Raw genomic sequence first — 19,199 nt, forward strand, 5'->3', positions numbered from 1 at the left:
GTAAATGAAGCACCACAATAACAGGAGATTTTTGGTAAATGTAAGCAGACCAAATAAAGAGACATTAACACAGTTATTTCAATTCTAAATAATGGAAACGTTTTATTTTCGGTGTAAAAACATAAAAGCAACCTGTTGTCTAAATCACTTCTTCACAACGGTAATCTTATCCCAGTGTACATTTAACAGTAATTAATACAAGATGGGACTGCAAAAGACTATCAGGAAAACCCAGATCTTCACAAAGGCAGTGGGATATCTTACCAAATAGTAACTTTGCGTAAAAATGTATTCAAGCTGAATATTTGCCAGGATGGGATATACTTAAAGCAGAGCACTGCTGGAGCCGATGCTAGAGTTTGCTATTAAAATATAGTGTAGCAGCTCAAGCAATAATAGCTTACTGTTTAAAAAATATCATATCTAGAAATCACTGCATGAAATAAGCAAAGGTCGAAGTGCCCCAGGGTACTACTAAATGCTTGAAAGCTGTGCTGCCTTCTGAAAACCAAGTAAAATTATAACAGATATGCCGAATTAGGTAACACATTGTCAAATATCAAAATGAAAACAGCAATATGTATCAGTAAAATAAATATACGTTTAGATCATGCATGAAGCTAATAAAAACAATTTTACTGGCAATAAACAAATGGCTTTTTTTTATATTCCTGCTAGGACTGCTCAGAAAACCATTTCAGGAAACGTACCTAATTATAAAAAAAATATCTTTATATCTACATATATCCAATACTTCAGGCGTCATGGAAAAATAATACCGACTTATTTCATGTACTTACTATATACTTAGGCAGACACATCTTCACTCGTTCTGACATGAGTGACCGCCTGAGGGCAGGATTAAGCTTAGTTCACAGCAGCTGTGCAATCTTATTCATCTAGAACATCTAGCTAAACACACATAGGCAACATGCAATAATATGTGCAAACTTTCTTATGGCCAGAATATACCTAAGTAACAAATATATTGAGTTTCTAAGTCATGAAAGGATATACAGCAATAATATGTGCACACTACACAGATCCCAATAAAATCATATAATGCTAAATACTATTTCTCAACCTGCATAAACAGTTTCATCATAAGCTTCACTTCCTGCTATTAAATTAACTATCCTCTCTACAACACTTTGAACTTCACCATCTATAAGCAAATTCTATACTTTAACAAAAATCTTGAATTGTTACGATCACAATTTTTCATAAACAAATGACGAATACACTGGGAATCTTTTCTTTCAGTTTCAGACTATTCACCAGTGGGACAATTTACAGACTTACAACACTGAAACCAGGGGTTCGATTCCCCGCGGTGGACACAGCATATAGTCTAAAGTGATTTTGCTCTGAAACAAACAAACAAACGATTCTTTCGGATTATCTAAGAATCATATTAAAAATATCATGGCATTTCCAAGCTAATTATAATAATTTAATAATTATTATTTTCACCAATAGGTGTCGTTTAAAGCTTATTCAAAATTGTAGAGAGAGGGAGAGAAAGAAATGATAAAACGAAGATGATTAAGTATTTTATTACATAGCCTAACACGTGTTCGTTGATAAGAGCAACATTTAATAATAATAACAATGTCAGATGTGACTTCTGGAGTATGTAACAACAATGAAAAATCAGATGAAAGTGATACTGATAGACTGGTATTTCAGTGTAATGCACTAACGGATTCTATGGCTAAAGCGAAGAAGAAAAGTCTGGAGGAGACACAGGCTAATCAAACTCAATGTAAAGAAAATGAAAGCTATGATGATATTGGCGAATTTTTCTTTGAGTCAGATCATCTAGCTTTGAAGGGTAATTCAGACTATCATAACATGCTTAAAGTAAGTTGTATGATAATAGATTAAAATCATTACATAAGAAGGTTGTATTTTGCGCAGATAATTAAGTTGGACTTGGAGGAATTATTTCAATTACAATGCCAGTATTAATTTATGTAAAAAGTGTAATCATAATTCATATCAGAATAATAAAGTTTTGTAATTCATTACAAATTATTATACTTTTAGAATAAGGAACAGTAAGCTAAGTAATGAATTATTATCAGTTAATCATAATTTAATGTAAAAAAATAAATTAGGCCATAACTTTGAAAATAAAGTACATGAAAATTTTTACCATTATAGCAATAATAATAGCAAAGTCAATAAAGATTCATAATGTCACATATGACTTGGAAAAAGTTTACAAATCATTAACTTTTGTTATGATGTTTATGTTTTAGGCTTGAAACTTAACACATTGATTAGGTGGGGGTTATTTTAAATTTACTCTAGTGACTGGAATGGGGAACTATTACCTTGAATATTATTTAGTTCGACAAATTGCAAAGCCTGAACTTTAACAGTTGAAAACTATACATGTACCTTGACCATGTGTTTTAATGAAATGCATAAAATTTACTGTTTAACAATTTTGCTAACTTGGCAAGAACATAACAGGTTTTGAATTGTCCCTTACTCACTGGACCTATATTTATGTAGGATTTGAAGAATATGTAGCTTTGAAATGCAAAAAATAAATATGAGACTTTGTCTGTTATTTGATTCACTACTTGTCACTAGGTTATATTGATTTTGGAGAATTATACCCCTTGTCAGTAACCTTGGATATGAGTAAATCAAAAGACCAAGACTAGGCTTCATACAGTGGTGGAGTGTATAATTATATATGTATGTTATTTCCAGTTCTCTTTTATTCCCTGAAACTGATATAACTGTTACAAGTGGTGAATCGTCAAATACATAGGGATTAATATTTATTTTTAATATTTTATCTGCAGGAATTATGGAAAGCCCTGTTATGATATCCTTGGATTATGCATATAATAAAATTGTATTAAATATTTAATAATTGTTACATCTTTAATTAGAGAATATTTGTTTCCCCATTTATTCTTTTTCAATTTTGCACTTTGATGCTATGCTTAGTTATAGATTATTTTGTAAACTACAAGTTTTTCTTTGACATTTTTATTTAAAATTCACTAGTCAGTGTGAAGTTGTTGGTGACTGAAACAATGATAATAGATATATGGGAAAATGTAGATCGACTTCAGTTTAGTAATTTTTTTAATCATTTGTTGAATTTAACTAAAACTCATTTCAAAAATTGAAATTTAAAATATTATTTGGCATGGTTTTCAGGATTTTTTTCTTTATCTCACTAGCTTCCTTCAAGCTGTCTATGAAACCTTTCAATTTTTGTATGAGAGTACACCTGTGGTTAATTTTTGATAAGGGCCCTACACAATAAGACCATTTGTTCCATCGAGGCTGTTCTTGTACACCTATCCTTGAGAGAAGTAATCATTTAAACCCACTCCTTATTTTTAAGGAAGTCATTAATTCAACTTTTAAGTCCATACAAAGTGCTTGCCTCCACTATTTCTAATGACAGTTCATTCCATACGCCCGCCACTCAGTTATAAAAGGCCCAGCATGGCCAGGTGGTTAGGACTCGCAATCTGAGGGTTGCAGGTTCGAATCCCCATCCCACCAAACATGCTCACCCTTTTAGCTGTGGGGGCATTATAATGTGATGGTCAATCCCACTATTTGTTGGTAAAAAAGCAGCCCAAGAGTTGGCGGTGGGTGGTGAAGACTAGCTGCCTCCCCTCTAGCCTTACACTGCTAAATTAGGGATGGCTAGCACAGATAGCCCTCGTGTAGCTTTGCACGAAATTAAAAAACAAACAAACAGTTATAAAAATCTTAAATGGAGTCAGATCTTTTTCAAATCTTAAACTTCTTTCCTTTTATCTTCAGAATATAGCACCAAGAAGTCAGAAGCCCTAATCCTATTGATCCCTTCAGTAATCTTGTAAACTTTAATAAGGTCAATTCTTATCCTTCTTTTCTCAAGAAAATGCAAGTTAACATATCTTAGCATATTTCTATAAGATAACCCTTCCATCCCAAAATCATCCTAGTAGTCCTCTTCTGAACCTTCTCCAACAAGTCAGTGTATTTTCTTAAATAAAAGAGATTAAACTGTACATAGTATTCCAAGTGGGGCCTAACTAGTAACTTGTACAGAGAGAGATGATATACTCATTTAACTTGTAATCAACATATCTATAAATACACCCTGAAATTCTACTAACTTATCCACCACTTTGCCAAGATCTTTTTTTTTTCATTTGTTCTGTTCAGTATGTTTTCATCTATATGTTTAGTCTAAATTATGATAACCAAGATGCATTAATTTGCAGTTACAGAGTCATTTGCCAAATATTTGTGCAACTTACCAAATGATCCCAGTCATTTTTTAGTGCTACAAAATGAGCAATACAACTAGAAATTCCCACGAGTGTATTGTTATCAGCAAATTTTACTAATTATTTCATTATCAATATAATTGATTTAAATAAGAAAGAGCAAAAGCCCAAGGATTGATCCCAGAGGTATTCCACTAGTAACAAGTTTCTAATTTGACTAGACTCCATTAATAACAACCTTTTGTTATTGCTCATCCTACAATCCAGTTAACTAGTCTTTCCCCATCTGTTGCTGCTGGGATTTTCTCAGCTAATCTTTTGTGTTACCAGTAGTAACACTGATCTCATTGACGTCATCTGCCAATCAGATGGCCTATAAAAACTCTCCCTGATTTTATGGTGCATTCTCCTATGTGCAGTTTTTATACTTTGTTTTACCCTTATTTCCCTTCTGTTGTATTTCTCTACCATATTTCTCCTTTCTGAGGCTTCTACCTAGTCATCCTATGGTTTTTTTCCAGGAACAGCATCTCACTTCTTTTCTCCATGTGGGCTTGTGTGTTATCCTCAGGTCTCGCCTTCTACACATGATTTCTTTGTTGTTGGGATACTCTGGGTTGTGACAGGTCACAAGTTCATTGGCCACCCACTTATCTTGGGGTGTTCCGTTTCACCCTTCTTTTCTTTGATGGTATTTTCAACCATATTCCGGGCACTTTGGACTTCCAAGTGGAATCCCTGTGTCAACACTACGCTTTTCTTCTTTGGTTGCTGTTAGGTTTACAACAAGCCCTATTCCTGTTTCCATCTCCAGGGGTTCTGTATCTCATCATTTTCTTCAACATAATTCAGCATACCGCCTTTAGTATCAGGGACTACCCATGGGGTTCCGGTTCAGTGGGAGCTCGATTGTAGAACTTTGTTCCCCTTTGGCATTATATTTAATCTTAGATCAGTTGGTTATTCATATTCTATCAGTTGGACTTGTTCTCCAATCCCTTTCCCCTCCTCATTTGTCACAGATTCCCATTCCTTCCCTCTACTTCGGGATCCCTTTACCAGCCAGTGTTGGACAGAGGCTTTTCATGGCCTTCTGTTTCAACTGGACTTTGAAACTATGAATTTTTTTTCTCCAGGTTTTATTCCAGGCTATTGGTTGTCCCTGTGACAACCAGGGCTGGCAGTCTGTCATAATTGTCCCACCTCATTTCTTTTCTCCATCCTCCTCGTTTTCCCTTGGAGTCTTGTCTTGCTCTCTTCATGACTAATGGTCTCTTACATGGGTTCTTTTGCAGGCTCTTATTACTCTTCCTCCTACCATAGTCGACAATCAGCATTGGTGGTTGGACAAGCCCCACACATTGGCGACTGTCCTGCTTCCTCTTTCTCGTCTGGATTTCCTTCTTTTACCACCACCAGGAAGCTTCTGAGTGTTGGTTTGTTACAGAGAAGTATTCTCAACTCCTCACTGGTGCTTCTCATTGGGCCTTGGATCATTTCCTCCATTGGGCCAGACATCGTCTGGTCATGATTCATCCCGATAATTTCACTGTAGTTGCTTACCTCATTTGCCAGAGTGGCACCTGATCTTGATCCCTATGTTTTCACACACTGGATCTTCCGTTTTGGACCCTCATGCAGGATATCCATATCATGACGTATCTGGTGTTGAGTGTTTTCCAGCTTGTCACAACTTGTTCTTCCCGTCCAAACAGACTAGTCAACGGAGTGGTCTCCTGATCCTGTGGTTCTTCAGTGGCTTTGCCTTCAGTGGGGTTTTCCTTACATCAATGCATTTGCCACATCACTAAACTACAAACTCCCTCTGTTTTGGTATCCAGTCCCTCATCTGTTTACCATGACTGTTGATGCTTTCAGTCAGGATTGGACTGATAATATCCTATGGGTTATCCTCCCATTCAACTCCTCCTTTGGGTGAGTTAGATTTTCTATACTTCATTGTGTCAAGTCCTTCTGATTGCTCTTTACTGGTCGGCTCAGTTGTGGTTTCCACCTTACCCCTCAACTACCCCTTCCTCTGTCTCCCTCCCTGCTTTGACAAACTCGGTCATTGGTGCTTTACCCCCTTCTTCCTGTCCTTCCTCTTCACGCTTGGTTTTTATCTGGTTCTTGGCATGGATATTGAGATTATTTTGCATTGTCACTTTCCTTCTGAACCGTTCCATCACACCTTCCTCCATGGAAGTTTATTTGTATCAGTAGAACATTTTCTGCTATTGGTCTGTGGTTGGGGACTTGTGGCTGTTTGACCCACTGTTACTCGTATTATGGAATATTTACTAGGCTTTTTTATAAGGTTCCCTGTTGCCTCCATTCCTAGTTATTGTGCATCTTTCTCCAACACCTACCATTTTTCCCAATACTATCATGTTTTTCTCTCCTACACTCTTTCCTCTTGTTCTGTTCCTTCCAGATTAGTTGTCCCCCATGGCGAGTTGCAATTCCAAACTGGGATGTTCCTCCATTGCCTTTTTTTTGCCTCCATTTGAACCACTTTCCACGTGCTCCTTGTTTCACCTTTCCTTTCAGACTTATTTGGCTGGGGGATGTCAGTGGTTGGATTTGTTTGCCATTGAGGTTTCACATACTTTTTATCTTCATACATATCTTCTTCTTTTCCAGATCGTTCTTTCCTCCCTCACACATCTGCAGCATGGGAGGGTGCATCCTCCTTTTTGCTGCTTTCATAATCCTTCAGTTCTCACCTCATCCTCGCCATTATCTGGATAGCCTTCTATGTCCTGTACGTGCTCTTCGGTGTTGTATTACCCGCATGGATTCTTCTGTGGTACCCATTCCCACTTCTTTATTTCATGATAACATCGTCTGTTCAGATCATTCTCCTCCCATCTTAACCTCATGGGTTTGGATTTTGTTTCAATTAGCTTATTCCTCTCTTACATTGTCCTCCTGGACTTTGTTTCTGGTTTCTTCTCATCAAGTTTCCTGCCTCATCTTTTCTCTGGCATTTCATCTGCATTATCCGTTTCAGGAAATTCATCTGTAGGGCATGTGGACTACACTTCATATGTTCATCTCCTTTTATTTCCTCTATATTGTGGTTTCTTCTTCATTGAGTTCTCATCTTCTGTCTATACCAATTTTTCATGATTCAGTGCAACTTTGACTCGATTAGTTTATATTAATACTTTTCCTTTCAGGGGCCATTGCTTCATTTCTCATTTTATGGATCCCACTCTGTATTCTTTAACTCTAAATCCACACTGTCAGCCATGTTGACTCGAGCTCTCTTGTCCATTGCTTTGCATGCTCACTGTCGAGATGGGGTGTTCCGCAAAATTGCTTGATGGTTAATTACCTTGCGATAAGTTGCTTTATAAACATGCCCGTTCCGGACCGTACCACCCATGGATTACATAGATAAAGCAGAAGGGGATTGTTGCCCATGCCTCGAGTGAATAATGGGGTAAAGTCTAATTTTCAAAATAGGATTTCATATTCACCCATTGCACTGTCTCCAGTGATAATGTTCCTCTGGGCTGTCCACTGCATTCACCCTCCTTTGTTCAAGTGGAGTATGGGAGTCCTTACCACTTCCAGTTGCAAGCCACTGGTGTGGTTGACCAAGGAGGCACCCTCCTGAATGAGTTCCACACATAAAAACATTCAAACCATTCAGCTGAGAGTATGGTGGTGGTGTTCTGCTTGTGTAGATGCAACGTGGCTTTCAGATGAGTTGAGCCATCTCCTTGCTGGTTGACATGGCCTCCTGATCATGTTTACACAACCACTGGAGTTGAGCCATCACCTTCACAGATAATATGGCCTTCGCATTCTTTTACACAAACATTGGAGTTGAGCCATCACCTGACTGGATCACTGGCCTCCTGATATACTTTACATATGCACTGGAGTTGAGCTGTCACAATTGCAATTCACCTCTTCGATTAGGAGACCTCATCCTACCTTTGCGTGGATGTCGGTTCATGGCATAAAAGTTTTGGATTGGAGTTAACCAATCAACCTATGTCCTCACACGAGTACAGATTGTCTATCTTCCTCCCCCAATTGCTCCATCTGTGTCTTTGGTCACAGCGGTAGTATGTGGAATTGTACATTGAGATCCTTGTCTATCCCTCATTCTCTTCTTATGGGGATGTTATTGCCTTTGGATGTTGCGGGTCTGTACCACTGTTTGGGGAGTTGATTACATGTGATAGACATCCTTTCGATACTGAATGTCTACTCCCAGATTGATAGATCGGTAATGAACCTCATGGCATACCTAGAAATTGGTGCAGGTCTTAATCCCCAATTATTAGGTTTGAAGTGAAGCCAGTATGATCCTCATCCTACCCTCACATAGATGTTGGTACCCTATGAGGAGGTTTTGGATGTAGTTGACTTACCAACTACAGTCCACCAAGTTCTAGCTGCTCACCATCTCACAATTTCTGCCCTTGTACATTACACAATTTACACATGGGCAAAGAGTATACCTTGCTCAGAACTGGTGCGGATCCCCTTTTCTGATCTTAAGATCTATATCTCTATTGGTCTGGGGTATCCTTCGGATGTTTTCAGGAATACTTATTTCATTCCTACGCACCAGGTATTCCTCCTAATTAATGTGGGATTCTAGCTAATCTTGTGAGAGGAGGGAAGTTATAACTTTCCTGTACTGAAAGTGTATTTCTGATGGGTACTTCCCTCCTCTTACATTTTCCACCCTTCCTTCCCACTTCTATGGTGCTCGCACCTTCTGTTAAGCTTCGAAGTGAAGGTTTAGTAGAGGAGTATAGAGAGAGTCACATGAGCATGTCATGCTACTATTGGTTAAGAGATGATGCATGATGATTTGCATGACAGACATGTTGGAATATAGTAATTCCAACAGGGGGGGGGGTGCAAGGCTTGTGGCATGCATAAAAAAAGTTCATGTATAGAGGGCAGCACTGAATGAGAAAAGCTAATCTTGTGAGGAGGTAAGTACCTATCGGAAATACATTTTCAGTACGGAAAATTATAACTTCTGAAAGTCCAGATACACCAAATCTACACCTTACCCTCATCTACATAAATAGTAACTTTTTCAAATTATGTCGAGAGATTTGTAAGGCAAGATTTTCCCTTAGTGAAAACATGTTGACTCTCCAATAAAATTCTAAACTTTATTAAATGACTTTGCAATGCATCTTTTTTTAGAATTTCCAAAACCTTTCCCACAACTGATGTAAGACTAATAGGTCTATAATTAGTGGAACAATTTTTATCACCTCCCTTGAAAAGAAGAGTAACATTATCCAGCTTCCAATCCTCTGGCACCTGCCCACTATTCAAGGACTTAAAAAAAAATAGAAAGTGGCCCACATATCCATTTCTTAACCTTCTTCAAAACCCTTTGGGAAATTTTATCTTGCTCAGGAGCCTTATTGTTCTTTAAGCTTCCCAATTTTTTTTTTTTTTAGCAAGCTTAATGTGATCATCTTGTTTGATCTTATTTCCATTTATCAACTGTTTAAGATGAGGAATATTGCTTAAATCATCATTAGTAAAAACTGAAAAAAAAAGCAGAATACAAGTTTTCCTTTATCATCATTCAATGGTCCTACCCCCATTGAACAGGAAGCCTTAAATATATCATAATATTAGTGGAGGGAATAGTTGTTTCATAAACACAACTTACACTTGTTTTCAATTCATTTTTCTCTCTCTATTTTCTTAAGACTATAGCAATGCTAGAAGCTCAAAAGGTTCAAGCTATTCAAGACATAGAAAAGCTAATGGCTCTTCGGGAGCAGGCTCTTAAGGATCCTATCCAACTAGTAGAAAAATTACAGAGAAAAGAGTATTTACAAATACCAGAAAGGCAGCGGGTTGTTCAACTTCCACAGATTGACTGGGATCAATATGCTCTGAGTGATGAACACCTTTCATTTGGTAAAAAACAATTAACAAGGCAAATGCTTAAGGGATTAGGTGAAACAGTATCTAACAGTATGGGTAGGTAACTTTCTAGATACTTTTATATATACATATATATAAATATATATATAGGATTGTTATGAAGAAAATCTCATTTAAAATTATTGTAATTTTAAAGTATACCTTTAGAGAACAAAATTTCCTCAAAAGTACATTGAAAATATTTTTGTATTGAAGTAAATTTGGACATTGTTCAGGGTGTTTCAAATTCTTCACACCTAAACTACTTTTCGCACAAACTAGCATTGCATTCATTTTTCTTCTTTCTCTCTATTTCATTAATATAAGATTAAGAATATGAAAAAAATTACTTTGTGAGATATTATGAAGATCAATGTGTTATTGAGATTTAGATACTAAAGGCAAGTGCTTCTAAAATGTAATTATTTTGATTATGGAGTTTTACTGATAGTCAAAATTTGTGTGTAATTTTAAAGAGTATTAGGTCAGTTCCATGACTTAAATCTCTTGTTACAAATAAATATATAAATTATATATATATTACAACAACATTCCCAAATTCTTTAAAAAGCTGTTTTGAAAAGTGTAGCATAAATAGTGCTAAAATATGGAACTAATTTAATCATCGTTTTTCATTTATAGTATCACAAAAATTATCAAAATAAGTTCTTGATACATTGAACTTCAGGAAATGGAATATAGTATTTTTTTTCAAAGTATATTAAATGTATAATAGTCAGGTAAGATATTTTGAATTCTTGAAATCAATGCAACAACTACAGAGAAAAAAGTGTTAAATACATAAGTATACTCTTATTGCTTTAAGTTTTCTTTTCTCACTTCATTTACATCATTTTATAACAAACCATATTACTGTAGACGTAAGAGATTTTTCTCAATAATAGAAATATCCTGATGTATGTTTAGAAAACGTCTACCCAACTTTCTATATACAGTTATGTAATGTCATTCTAACTGCAACAGTGATTTTGTCACATATCATGTTCTTTATATGAAGTGTTCTTTTGTGTTTCTTTTTCAATATTGTGCCTGAAGCAAGCTTATGAATCTGTGATTTCTCTCATTGTAGATTCCTGATGTTGTGTTTATGTCTTTTGATATTCAGTTTTTGAAATTCAGTTTGTTTAACTTAGAATATTTCTTTAATTTTTACCAGTTTTCCAAAAGAAATATATTTTTATATTAAGATTCTAACAATTCCAGTGCATCGTGTAACTTGTTCTTGGGAATTAATTACAATAAACTCTGTTTTGAATTAGTTGGGTGAGTCTGGTTGCTGTTTTATTGTACTTTGACCAGTTAGTAAGTTCTGGTTTTATACATTTTTTGTGAGATTCCATTTTCTTCTGATTTTATTATGCTTCTAACAATATGTGTAGCTTTTATAACATGCCTTCATGATTGTACAACTCACTTACTTTTCACAGTGATGATATATTAGTATTTCTCTAGAATCTTTAATTATTCTTTACAGGTCTAGAGAAAGTAACCAATCATCAGACATAAGTCAACCAGAATTCAAAATGGCCACTCATTGTAAATACCTTACAATGACTAAAGGAAAACATTTCAAAGGATCCCAAAAATGTGTTTGTGCATTCAAAATGTTTATATTTGACTGCAAGTACTGCCTAATGGAGATTAATAGGTTAAAATATTCCAAAACTTGTCAGTAATGTCTTGTGACATTAAACTATGCTGTTATACGTAACCCTCTTGTTTATCCTGCTGGGTTTTGTACAAGAAACACAAAGCTTAAATATGCTGAGTAAAATGAACATTTCATTGAAACATATTTACCAATAATAACCTAGGAGATCAAGTTTACCAAATGATGCAGTAGCTTTGTCTCAATAACATAATATTTGAGAGAGAACAGGGGCCCCATTATCCTATTGTTGCTGTCTCATTAATTTCATCAAACACCCATCTACCTATATCCATTCCAGATTTTCTTAAGTATTTGTCAAACCTTTTCTTGAACTGACTCAGTCCTGTTTCATCTACCATGTCTGAAGACAGTCAGCTTCCCTCTAACTTCTTTTCTCAAGAGAAACTAACTTTAAGCACCCTAACCTGTCCTTACGTGATAGTCCCTTCATCCCACAAATAAGTTAATATGTAAGAATGAGCAGATTGGCTGGTTGGACTTGTGGGATCAGTTCAATGGGAGAAGGGTGTTTTTGGAATGGATGGTTTGCATTTAAATAGGGTAGGGCCTGGCTTGTTTGCTACAGCTATTAACTCAGCTGTAAGGGAAGTTTTAAACTAGGACTAGACAGTGGTGAAGGCCGGGAAAAACTAAATACAAAAAAGAATAAGAGAGGAGATAAGTTTAGCATAGGAACAAAGTATAAAAGTAGATCTAAGGTTAGGTTTAATTGTTACTGTTGTAATGCTAGAAGTATAAGAAATAAAATAAATGACTTTAGAGCACTGGTAGGAATGGAGGATTTTGATATAATGGAAATGTGGTTAAATGTAAACAATTTTGATGACAGAAATTTCTTTGAAATAAAAGGTTATAGGTTAGCTAATAGGGATAGAATATCAAAGAGAGGGGGAGAAGTGGCCTTATATGTAAAATGTGAGTTACATCCTGTTGAAGTTGAGGATATCAAAGATAATAGCAAGGAGATTGAGTCCATTTGGGTTTCTGTTAATGGATATAAAGGGAAAAGGCTTTTAGTGGGAATTTGTTATAGACTACCAGATGATACTGATGAAATTGAGAAACTTTACACAAAGATTAAGATTTTAGCTGTTAATGAGGTCATAATTATGGATGATTTTAATTTCAGGCATATAGATTGAGAAATGTTAAGAATCTAACCATGAGGAGACAGGTTTTTGGAAACTGTTCAAGTTGGTCTTCTTCACCATTTGGTCAAAGAACCAACTAAAAATAATGCTATTTTAGATTTATTGTTAACTTCTAATGTAGAAATAGTTGAGAGGGTGGAAATTGGAGAATATCTTAGTGCAAGTGATCATTGCTCTGTTAGGTTCAATGTTTTGCTGCATTTGGAGATAAGGAATAATAACATTTTGGTTACAAATTTCAAAAAAGCAAATTTTTAAAAGATGTGACAAAAATTGTCTGTTGTGAATTGAAGAGTTGACTTATTTGGAGTCTGACCAAATATGGAAAATTTTTAAGAGTACATTTTTAAATATTCAAGATGAACATATTCCTCATAGAAAGAAAAGGGTGACATCAAGCAAAAAACCAGGTTGGCTCACAAAGGGTATAAGGGATAACATTTAAGAAAAGCTTCACAAATTTAAGAAACTTAAATTGTCTAGTATAACAGGATATTTAGAAAATTATAGAAGATCAAGAGAGCTGGTGAAACAAGAAATTAGAACATCAAAAAGGATATATGAAAACAAGTTAGCTGAAAGTGTAAAAATTAAAGTAAAGATTTCTTTAAATGCATTAAGGGTAAACAAAATGTTAGGATGGAGGTAGAACCTTTGAGGAATGATAAAAGAAGACTCATATCAGATGATTATGGGATGCCTGGGTTATTAAATTCTGCTTTTTCTTCAGTTTTTTAGATGGAAATAATATCGAACAAGATGATTACATTAATTCTGAGCTTAAGAAAAAATTGGGAAGTTTAAAATATGATAAGATTCCTGGGTCAGATAATATTTCCCCAAGGGTTTTAAAGACTGGATATGTGAGCCACTTGCTACTATTTTTTGCAAGTCCTTGAATGGTGGGCAGGTGCCAGAGGATTGGAAGTTGGCTAATATTACTCCTCTTTTCAAGGGAGGTGATAGAAATTGTCCTAGTAATAATAGGCCTATTAGTCTTACATCAGTTGTGGGAAAGGTTTTGGAAAGCCTAATAAAAGATGCATTGCAAAGTCATTTAACAAAGTTTAGAATTGTATTGAATAGTCAACATGGTTTCACTAAGGGAAAATCTTGCCCTACAAACCTTTTGACATTCTTTGAAAACGTTATTACTTATGTAGATGAGGGTAAGGTGTAGATTTGGTGTACCTGTATTTTCAGAAAACATTTAACAAGGTGCCACATAAAAGGTTTGTAAAAAATCTTCTCTGTAGGTGTGTTGAATAAGTTAGCAAATTAGATAGAAGTATGGCTGGATGGAAGAAAGCAGAGGGTTGTTATAAATGGAGTTCAGTTAAACTGGATTAATGTCTCAAGTGGTGTACCTCATGGCTCAGTCTTAGGACCTTTGCTCTTTTTGATTTACATCAGTGACATAACTGAAGGAATGATGAATAAATTACTTAAATTTACAGATAATATTAAGCTATAGGGTGTTGCTAGCTGTGAAGAGGATGCTGCTGCTTCACAAAATAATTTAGATCATTTAGTGAGTTGGGCAAATAAATGGCAGATGAGTTTTAATTATAATAAATGCAAGATAATGCATATAGGTTATCATAATTTGAATTCTAAGTATAATTTGGATGGGAATAACCTTAACAGTGTCATGCAAGAAAGGGATCTTTGTGTAATGGTTGATGAGTCTCTTAATCCATCCAAGCAGTGTGCTTTGTTAGTGGTAGGGCAAATAGGAATATTGAATACAAGTCTAAAGAGGTTATAATATCATTGTATAATGGCACTGGTTAGGCTACACTTGAAGTATTGTGTTCAGTCTTGGGCTTCTTACCTTAGAAAGGACATTGAATTATTGGAAATGGTTTAAAGGAGGGTTACTAGAATTGTGCCTGAGATGGAGGGTTTGTAATACAAGGAGAGGTTAAGAACTCTGAAATTGTATTCTCTTGAAACGGGAAGAGTTAGAAGGGATCTGACTGAGGTGTTTAAGATTAAGGGAATTGATAGTGTTGATGCATCATCTTTTTTCTTACTTAATGGTGAGAATGGCAGGATTAGGAGGCACAAATATAAATTTGGGCAGGATAGGAGTCATTTTCAGCTAAGTTTTATTTTTCTTTCAGAGTACTTGACCTTTGAAATGGGTTATTTTTGGATGTTGTGGAAGCAGTAAATAAAAGAGAGTTTAAGAGAAAGCTTAATAACTTTATGAATGACAAGAGCTGGCTTTGAGATTTTTTTAATAGTTTTAGTTTAGTTTAGTAGATGGGACAGCCTAGGTGGGCAAATAGGCCCCCTGTTGTCCTTAAATATTTTATGTTCAATCATCCTAGTAGCCATCTTGTGAATCACTTCTGACAACTGAATGTCCTTTTGAAGGTAAGCAGCATGAGATTGAACATAATGCTCCATTTGAGGCCTAATCAAGGATCTGTACAAAAAAAAAAGAATAACCTCCTTTGACTTGTACATATTATTACCACTGACAGTTTTTGTCGGTAGGGGATTTCTTCTGAGGATTATTGTTCCTTTTATATATATATATAAGAGAGCCATTCTTCTGTAGAAATTCAAATTCTTTACTGTAGGAAGTTGACGGTTTTCAGGTTATTCATATATGATAAATTTTTCCTTAGACATTACACTTCCTTACTCATCCGTGTTGTTCTTCCTTAATTCCCTCTTTCATTTGAAATGTTAATGTTTGACCCAACTGTTGTTTGACCTAGCTCTCCTTCCTCAATCTTCCTTATGAGCATTATTTTTCTTTTTGTTATTAATATCAGTGGCTATGTGCCTGTTTTTTGAATTGGAATATTTCTTTGTTAAAGGCTCTAAACCACATTTACTTCTCTCATCTTGGAGTGAGTTTTCCTTATATTTATTTTTCTGACTTTAAGATTATCTCATTTCAAATTTACTCTATGAATGAGTCTTACTATATACATCTATATCTATATAAATATAATAGTACTGTCTGTTGTATGGCCATGTAACTACTTCGCAGGTTGTGGATAGTTACATGAGAAAATACATGAACATTTGCTGTTTCACATTTTGTGTTTTGCAGTTTTTATGGGCATTTTTGCCTTTTTTACAATTACATATAAGGGAAGCAACTTTTCATATTTTCGTTGATATATATACAGATTTTCAGTTTTGCAGTTTTTACCACTACATCACCTCCTGTGGATGGATCTTCATGAAATTTGGTGAGGAAGTTCATTTGGTCCACGTGTGGGTACATACAAATTTTCAGTTTTGTGTTTTTTCTGGGGGTTTTTTCATTTTTTTTACCTCTACTTCACCCCTGTCAATGGATCTTTACCAGAATTGACATGAAGGTTTATTGGGTCCGTGAGAAGATACATGAAAATTTACTGTTTCATATTTTGTGTTTTGTTGTTTTTATGGTCATTTTTGCCTTTTTTACAATTACATATAAGGGGAGCAACTTTTCATATCTTCCATTGAGGGGATGGGTACTCCAGATAGTACATATATATATATATCTTTCTTCCCACAGTTTAGGAGTTGTGGAAGAATGATTGGCTGTGAGCAGTCTGTACATATCTGTAAACTTTCTGTTTGCTTTGTTATAGATCTGATTTCGTGCAAGCTATGTATGAAACTGTGCTAAACTTCCATGTGTTTAGAATCACCTTGTCCTTTTTTTTGGGGGGGTAGACAATCTAATGCAATTGATTTTTGTCTTTCTGAAAGTTTTTAGTTCAAGGTAAGTTAGCTTACAATCTAATTTAGGTGTAATGTATATGCACAGTTTTTATACTGTCACTTTGAAAGAGTGTAATGCTATTCAGCTTTCCAGCTAAATCTAGCCACCAGATTTTCTTTGCATCTTGGTGTAGAAAAAAGTGATTTGAAATTTACTCTGGATTAGCCCCACATAAAACATATTGACTCCCTTGACCAGATTTGTAAATTACCATGTTTTATCAATTCCTTAATACTTGGTATTGCCTTGGCAAGGAATCTACTGATGCAGAATATCTAGTGTGCTTCATGGTTTTAGCATAAGATATCTTTAGCAAGTCTACACATGATGGAGGATTTGGTTTTCATTCTCTCAATTGTGAGATGATGGCAATTATAATTTTCACATAGCTTCAGTTCTTCCACTAAAGGATGTAAAACCTCCAACCAGATGTCTTATGGCACTTTTAAACCTCTCCAAAATTAATCACTTAGTAATTGCACAGGATCTTATGCTTTTTCCCCTTTCATGATATATGTGTGTATACTAACTCACCTCTCACCTTTTTCTGTGATAGTTTCAGCACACTGTCTATCCAGAGGTAGAGTTATGTATTTGTAGTTTTATGTTTCAGGATTTATACTGAAATTTAAAACAGGATCTATTCTTGGGTGTCTACAATCTCTCATTATACCCAGGTTTGGTACATGTTAGTGTTAACTCATAAATAAGGTGGATGTCCTTTAAGCAAGATGATACTGTAAAAATAAATCTCCTAGTCATAATTAATGTTCTAGAGTGATAATATATGAGACAGTCATGGAATGCATGATGGTAGTGATGGGAGGAAAGTATAATAACAGTGTATAGAAGTATTGATTTATTATGTATTCATACACAAGTACTGTTTGAATTCGAAAAAGTTTTTATGTAGAAAAAATATTCAAAGCAACCTATGTTTGGATTATTTGATCTTTTGAATATTGTGATATTCAATAATAACACTGACATTTAAGATTACAGAGTGCTGCTAACATGTGTATCCACACTTAATTAGTTATATGACCAGGAACTTCAATTTTAATTCAGAAATATTGTTGTATGTAAAATAATTCTCAAACTCGAGATGTTAAGTAATGTGGTGTAATTCAAGGTGATGTTATGTAACTATGTAATGTGGTGTAATTCAAGGTGCTGTTATGTAACAGTGTAATGTGGTGTAATTCAAAGTGCTGTTATGTAACAGTGTAATGTGGTGTAATTCAAGGTGATGTTATGTAACTATGTAATGTGGTGTAATTCAAGGTGATGTTATGTAACTATGTAATGTGGTGTAATTCAAGGTGATGTTATGTAACAGTGTAATGTGGTGTAATTCAAGGTGTGTTATGTAACTATGTAATGTGGTGTAATTCAAGGTGATGTTATGTAACTATGTAATGTAACAAATTATGTAATGTGGTGTAATTCAAGGTGATAGTAGTGAGATGGAAATGCTTGAAACTGTCAAGACTTCAGAGGGCAATTCTCAGTCAGTCCTTGTACGTGGTCGCCCTTTTAACCAGTCAAAACCCTCTACATTCAATCAGTTGTGGACACCTGAAGAACAAAAACGTTTGGAAGATCTTCTGATTCAGTTCCCACCAGAAGAGGTGGAAGCACGTCGCTGGAAGAAGATAGCAACAGCTCTAGGAAATCGTACCCCAATACAAGTAAGGACATGTGACCATTTAAAAACATTTGGTGAATTTAGCAGTAAAATATTTTATTTATTATTTTGTTTTGTTTTTATCTTAACTGCATATATTAAATTAATTTACTTTAAGTAAATCACATGATAATAAATAGTTTGTTCTTTGTCTCCAGCCTTCCAGCGTAGTGTAACATCACTCAACTCTTAAGGTTTTTAGCTGTTGAAGATCCATTAAACTTGTGCTTTATATTATATTAATATATATGTATGGCATTTACAAAATATGTAACAAAGGTAAGAAATAATGTTTGGAGACGGCTTGAATGGGTGATGAAGAAAAACTTTAATATAAGTTTAACATAACAGCAAATATACAAGGTTTTGTCATCATCAGGTACAAGTAGTTGTTCGAAAACTCTCCAACATTCACCACAACAAAACTCAACTCACGAACAAAAGTGATACTAACAAGCCCAACAACAGTACATTACACTGCAGTTTACCTTTTTGTCCCTGAAACCAGTTCAAGAGTTGTCCACACTTGGAAAAAAACTAGCCATTAAACCCAAAATTCCTGTCAATGTCAAATTCTCACAAAAACCCGGCTCTAAATTAAAATTGGTACTAAACAAAAATTATTTAGAATCACACACAATACCAAAGTTATTTACAAAATAACATGCAATAACTGCCCAGAATTCTACATTGGAGAAACAGGAAGAAAATTGGAAACAAGATTCACAGAACACCATAAAAA

The 19,199-nt window shown here is 35.0% G+C and overlaps 1 protein-coding gene across 1 annotated transcript in view; it reads left to right on the forward strand.

Annotated features, from left to right (window-relative positions):
- The first annotated feature begins 1,491 nt into the window (after positions 1-1,491).
- The window catches only part of LOC106457608 (ZZ-type zinc finger-containing protein 3-like), a 23,930-nt gene continuing 6,222 nt past the window's right edge, over positions 1,492-19,199 (forward strand). The window contains exons 1-3 of the mRNA XM_022383611.1: positions 1,492-1,863; positions 9,968-10,244; positions 18,223-18,461. Of these exons, the coding sequence (XP_022239319.1) occupies positions 1,612-1,863; positions 9,968-10,244; positions 18,223-18,461 (768 nt within the window). The 5' untranslated portion in view covers positions 1,492-1,611. The remainder of the gene's footprint in view (positions 1,864-9,967; positions 10,245-18,222; positions 18,462-19,199) is intronic.

Source organism: Limulus polyphemus, unplaced genomic scaffold, assembly GCF_000517525.1.
Source record: "Limulus polyphemus unplaced genomic scaffold, Limulus_polyphemus-2.1.2 Scaffold351, whole genome shotgun sequence".
NCBI lineage: Eukaryota > Metazoa > Arthropoda > Merostomata > Xiphosura > Limulidae > Limulus > Limulus polyphemus.